The sequence below is a fragment of the Salvelinus fontinalis genome, unplaced genomic scaffold (assembly GCF_029448725.1).
Source record: "Salvelinus fontinalis isolate EN_2023a unplaced genomic scaffold, ASM2944872v1 scaffold_0341, whole genome shotgun sequence".
Taxonomy (NCBI): Eukaryota; Metazoa; Chordata; class Actinopteri; order Salmoniformes; family Salmonidae; genus Salvelinus; species Salvelinus fontinalis.
In genome coordinates this window covers 86,849-92,848 of record NW_026600550.1, presented here as the reverse complement: position 1 = coordinate 92,848, position 6,000 = coordinate 86,849, and the positions used below count along the sequence as shown (strand labels likewise).

Below are 6,000 nucleotides of genomic sequence, written 5' to 3'. Positions count from 1 at the left end.
ACCTCTGCTTTATGTAAAGGACCTGACTACCTACCTCTGCTTTATGTAAAGGACCTGACTACCTACCTCTGCTTTATGTAAAGGACCAGACTACCTACCTCTGCTTTAAAGGGATACCTCTGGATTTTGGCAATGAGGCCCTTTATCTCCTGCCCCAGAGTCAGATGATGAACTCGTGGATATAATTTCTGCCTGTCCGGTATGAAGGAAGTTGGGAGGTAGTTTCACATTGACTAGAACTCTGATGGCTATCATGCTTGCAAATTACCCATAATGCCTCATTATATCCCTTTACATCCACAATAAACTAAAAAACCCACCACACGTTCCCATTGCAAGACACCGTGAAGACAGGACACCAGGTATGAACGGTACGATGCACTAATATACCTTTAGTTGAATGCACTGCCTGCACTACGTCACGCCGGTAAATGAAGAAAATACACAACACTTTGTGAATAAAACAACCGTAAGCACCATGTAAAAACCACAGACAAGAGGGAAGGATTTGTACGACGTTTCTCTTTATTGACGTTGAAGATCAGGTGATAGTTGTGGTCTAGTATGATAACAACAACGACAACGTCAGGTAGTCTAAACGGAGGAGGATACCGCCACTTCAACACAGCACTACAACACAGCCTTGAACGTTTGGTCATCAGGAGAACACACTCTCTAGCCTCACACACACACTGACACGTCACACACTCCGTTCTCATCCCTCCCGGTGGTGGTGTAACGGTCTCCGTCTCTGTATGGCAAGGTGCGACCGTTGCCGCGGTAACGACGGTTAAGACGGCAAGGGGGTGTAGTCAAGATAAGAAGGATAGAAAGTGAGCGAGCGAGGATAAGATTATGAGAAAGGAAAAAAAAAAACGACAGAATACTGTTCTATTTCAAAAAGTGGCAGAAAAAGACCAAGCTGTTAAAAAATAAAAAGAGTTTAAAAGTTGGTTTCCTCCCTCCCTCCTCCCTCAGTTGCTAGCTTGCTGTAGTCGCTATACCACAAGGCACGCTTTGATGATGTCACAAAGAGAGAATGGTGGAACTCTGGCGACTCCCAAGATTCTCAGCGTAGTTTTCCCTCCTCCAGTCGACAAGGCAACGCCCCCCTCTAGTCCCCACGCAAAAACGGACCTGGAGAGGAAAGAGGGGGAGAGACCGTCAAAACCACAGCCAGGTAGTGTGTGGGTAGTGAGTGTGTGTGTGTGTGTGAGTGTGTGTGTGTAGTGTGTGTGTGTGTAGTGTGTGTGTGTGTAGTGTGTGTGTGTGTAGTGAGTGTGTGTGTGTGTAGTGAGTGTGTGTGTGTGTAGTGAGTGTGTGTGTGTGTAGTGAGTGTGTGTGTAGTGAGTGTGTGTGTGTGTGTGTAGTGAGTGTGTGTGTGTGTGTGTTGTGAGTGTGTGTGTGTGTTGTGAGTGTGTGTGTGTGTGTGTGTGTGTGTGTGTGTGTGTGTGTGTGTGTAGTGTGTGTGTGTGTAGTGTGTGTGTGTGTAGTGTGTGTGTGTGTAGGTGTGTGTAGTGTGTGTAGGTGTGTGTAGGTGTGTGTAGGTGTGTGTAGGTGTGTGTGTGTGTGTGTGTGTGTGTGTGTGTGTAGTGTGTGTAGTGTGTGTGTGGGTATGTGAGTGAGTGTGTAGGTGTTACCTGCGTAGGGGATTACTCTCCGAGGGGAATGAATTCTTCGTTGATAAAAAACTCGATGGTCTCCTCCTCCCAGTCATCTGTGTTACTGTCCAGCTCATCAGTGTCCACTCCTAGAGACAGAGAGAGGTCAGGGGTCAGAGGCTTACTATGCCTGGTCCCGGGCCAGAACGGCCCACAGGGGGGGGGGTAACAGCCCATCACCCTGTTTCTGTAGCGTGAGGCAGTTGGATGGAAGTGTCTGGGCCGTTATAGGTGGAGACGGAGGGTTTATAGGTGGAGACGGAGGGTTTATAGGCGGAGACGGAGGGTTCATAGGTGGAGACGGAGGGTTAATAGGAGGAGACGGAGGGTTCACAGGTGGAGACGGAGGGTTAATAGGTGGAGACGGAGGGTTTATAGGTGGAGACGGAGGGTTTATAGGTGGAGACGGAGGGTTTATAGGTGGAGACGGAGGGTTTATAGGTGGAGACTGAGGGTTTATAGGTGGAGACGGAGGGTTAAGATGGAGGGTTTATAGGTGGAGACGGAGGGTTTATAGGTGGAGACGGAGGGTTCATAGGTGGAGACGGAGGGTTCATAGGTGGAGACGGAGGGTTTATAGGTGGAGACGGAGGGTTCATAGGTGGAGACGGAGGGTTCATAGGTGGAGACGGAGGGTTCATAGGTGGAGACGGAGGGTTTATAGGTGGAGACGGAGGGTTTACAGGCGGAGACGGAGGGTTTATAGGCGGAGACGGAGGGTTTATAGGCGGAGACGGAGGGTTAATAGGTGGAGACGGAGGGTTTATAGGTGGAGGGTTTATAGGTGGAGACGGAGGGTTTATAGGTGGAGACGGAGGGTTCATAGGCGGAGACGGAGGGTTCATAGGAGGAGACGGAGGGTTCATAGGTGGAGACGGAGGGTTTATAGGCGGAGACGGAGGGTTCATAGGCGGAGACGGAGGGTTCATAGGAGGAGACGGAGGGTTCATAGGCGGAGACGGAGGGTTTATAGGCGGAGACGGAAGGTTCATAGGCGGAGACGGAGGGTTTATAGGTGGAGACGGAGGGTTTATAGGTGGAGACGGAGGGTTCATAGGTGGAGACGGAGGGTTCACAGGTGGAGACGGAGGGTTCACAGGTGGAGACGGAGGGTTCATAGGTGGAGACGGAGGGTTCATAGGTGGAGACGGAGGGTTTATAGGTGGAGACGGAGGGTTTATAGGCGGAGACGGAGGGTTCATAGGCGGAGACGGAGGGTTAAGACGGAGGGTTTATAGGTGGAGACGGAGGGTTCATAGGTGGAGACGGAGGGTTCATAGGTGGAGACGGAGGGTTTATAGGCGGAGACGGAGGGTTTATAGGCGGAGACGGAGGGTTCATAGGTGGAGACGGAGGGTTCATAGGTGGAGACGGAGGGTTCATAGGCGGAGACGGAGGGTTCATAGGCGGAGACGGAGGGTTCATAGGCGGAGACGGAGGGTTTATAGGCGGAGACGGAGGGTTCATAGGCGGAGACGGAGGGTTCATAGGAGGAGACGGAGGGTTCATAGGTGGAGACGGAGGGTTTATAGGCGGAGACGGAGGGTTTATAGGTGGAGACGGAGGGTTTATAGGCGGAGACGGAGGGTTTATAGGTGGAGACGGAGGGTTTATAGGTGGAGACGGAGGGTTAAGACGGAGGGTTTATAGGCGGAGACGGAGGGTTCATAGGCGGAGACGGAGGGTTCATAGGTGGAGACGGAGGGTTCATAGGTGTAGACGGAGGGTTTATAGGCGGAGACGGAGGGTTCATAGGCGGAGACGGAGGGTTTATAGGCGGAGACGGAGGGTTCATAGGCGGAGACGGAGGGTTTATAGGTGGAGACGGAGGGTTTATAGGTGGAGACGGAGGGTTTATAGGTGGAGACGGAGGGTTTATAGGTGGAGACGGAGGGTTCATAGGTGGAGACGGAGGGTTTATAGGTGGAGACGGAGGGTTTATAGGTGGAGACGGAGGGTTTATAGGTGGAGACGGAGGGTTTATAGGTGGAGACGGAGGGTTCATAGGTGGAGACGGAGGGTTTATAGGTGGAGACGGAGGGTTTATAGGTGGAGACGGAGGGTTTATAGGTGGAGACGGAGGGTTTATAGGTGGAGACGGAGGGTTTATAGGTGGAGACGGAGGGTTAAGACGGAGGGTTTATAGGCGGAGACGGAGGGTTCATAGGCGGAGACGGAGGGTTTATAGGCGGAGACGGAGGGTTCATAGGCGGAGACGGAGGGTTTATAGGTGGAGACGGAGGGTTTATAGGTGCAGACGGAGGGTTTATAGGCGGAGACGGAGGGTTCATAGGCGGAGACGGAGGGTTCATAGGTGGAGACGGAGGGTTCATAGGCGGAGACGGAGGGTTCATAGGTGGAGACGGAGGGTTCATAGGTGGAGACGGAGGGTTTATAGGTGGAGACGGAGGGTTCATAGGTGGAGACGGAGGGTTCACAGGTGGAGACGGAGGGTTTATAGGTGGAGACGGAGGGTTTATAGGTGGAGACGGAGGGTTCATAGGTGGAGACGGAGGGTTTATAGGTGGAGACGGAGGGTTTACAGGTGGAGACGGAGGGTTTATAGGCGGAGACGGAGGGTTTATAGGTGGAGACGGAGGGTTTATAGGTGGAGACGGAGGGTTCACAGGTGGAGACGGAGGGTTTATAGGCGGAGACGGAGGGTTTATAGGTGGAGACGGAGGGTTCACAGGTGGAGACGGAGGGTTTATAGGTGGAGACGGAGGGTTCATAGGTGGAGACGGAGGGTTTATAGGTGGAGACGGAGGGTTTATAGGTGGAGACGGAGGGTTTATAGGTGGAGACGGAGGGTTTATAGGTGGAGACTGAGGGTTTATAGGTGGAGACGGAGGGTTAAGATGGAGGGTTTATAGGTGGAGACGGAGGGTTTATAGGTGGAGACGGAGGGTTCATAGGTGGAGACGGAGGGTTCATAGGTGGAGACGGAGGGTTTATAGGCGGAGACGGAGGGTTTATAGGCGGAGACGGAGGGTTCATAGGCGGAGACGGAGGGTTCATAGGTGGAGACGGAGGGTTCATAGGCGGAGACGGAGGGTTCATAGGCGGAGACGGAGGGTTCATAGGCGGAGACGGAGGGTTTATAGGCGGAGACGGAGGGTTCATAGGCGGAGACGGAGGGTTCATAGGAGGAGACGGAGGGTTCATAGGTGGAGACGGAGGGTTTATAGGCGGAGACGGAGGGTTTATAGGCGGAGACGGAGGGTTCATAGGCGGAGACGGAGGGTTCATAGGAGGAGACGGAGGGTTCATAGGTGGAGACGGAGGGTTTATAGGCGGAGACGGAGGGTTTATAGGTGGAGACGGAGGGTTTATAGGCGGAGACGGAGGGTTTATAGGTGGAGACGGAGGGTTTATAGGTGGAGACGGAGGGTTAAGACGGAGGGTTTATAGGCGGAGACGGAGGGTTCATAGGCGGAGACGGAGGGTTCATAGGTGGAGACGGAGGGTTCATAGGTGTAGACGGAGGGTTTATAGGCGGAGACGGAGGGTTCATAGGCGGAGACGGAGGGTTTATAGGCGGAGACGGAGGGTTCATAGGCGGAGACGGAGGGTTTATAGGTGGAGACGGAGGGTTTATAGGTGGAGACGGAGGGTTTATAGGTGGAGACGGAGGGTTCATAGGTGGAGACGGAGGGTTTATAGGTGGAGACGGAGGGTTTATAGGTGGAGACGGAGGGTTTATAGGTGGAGACGGAGGGTTTATAGGTGGAGACGGAGGGTTCATAGGTGGAGACGGAGGGTTTATAGGTGGAGACGGAGGGTTTATAGGTGGAGACGGAGGGTTTATAGGTGGAGACGGAGGGTTTATAGGTGGAGACGGAGGGTTTATAGGTGGAGACGGAGGGTTAAGACGGAGGGTTTATAGGCGGAGACGGAGGGTTCATAGGCGGAGACGGAGGGTTTATAGGCGGAGACGGAGGGTTCATAGGCGGAGACGGAGGGTTTATAGGTGGAGACGGAGGGTTTATAGGTGGAGACGGAGGGTTTATAGGCGGAGACGGAGGGTTCATAGGCGGAGACGGAGGGTTCATAGGTGGAGACGGAGGGTTCATAGGCGGAGACGGAGGGTTCATAGGTGGAGACGGAGGGTTCATAGGTGGAGACGGAGGGTTTATAGGTGGAGACGGAGGGTTCATAGGTGGAGACGGAGGGTTCACAGGTGGAGACGGAGGGTTTATAGGTGGAGACGGAGGGTTTATAGGTGGAGACGGAGGGTTCATAGGTGGAGACGGAGGGTTTATAGGTGGAGACGGAGGGTTTACAGGTGGAGACGGAGGGTTTATAGGCGGAGACGGAGGGTTTATAGGTGGAGACGGAG

At 53.4% G+C, this 6,000-nt stretch overlaps 1 protein-coding gene and 1 long non-coding RNA gene across 2 annotated transcripts in view; one reads left to right on the top strand and one right to left on the bottom strand.

Moving 5' to 3' along the window:
• Window positions 1–502: 502 nt before the first annotated feature.
• The window catches only part of LOC129845703 (eukaryotic translation initiation factor 3 subunit B-like), a 56,744-nt gene continuing 51,246 nt past the window's right edge, over window positions 503–6,000 (bottom strand). Inside the window, exons 17-18 of the mRNA XM_055913588.1 lie at window positions 1,641–1,750; window positions 503–1,137 (exon numbers count right to left, since the gene is read on the bottom strand). Coding sequence (XP_055769563.1) covers window positions 1,653–1,750 — 98 coding nt within the window. The 3' untranslated portion in view covers window positions 503–1,137; window positions 1,641–1,652. The remainder of the gene's footprint in view (window positions 1,138–1,640; window positions 1,751–6,000) is intronic.
• LOC129845704 (uncharacterized) lies at window positions 4,230–4,619 on the top strand. Its single transcript, XR_008758068.1, has 3 exons — window positions 4,230–4,269; window positions 4,354–4,479; window positions 4,577–4,619. It is a non-coding gene; the product is annotated as an uncharacterized LOC129845704 (long non-coding RNA).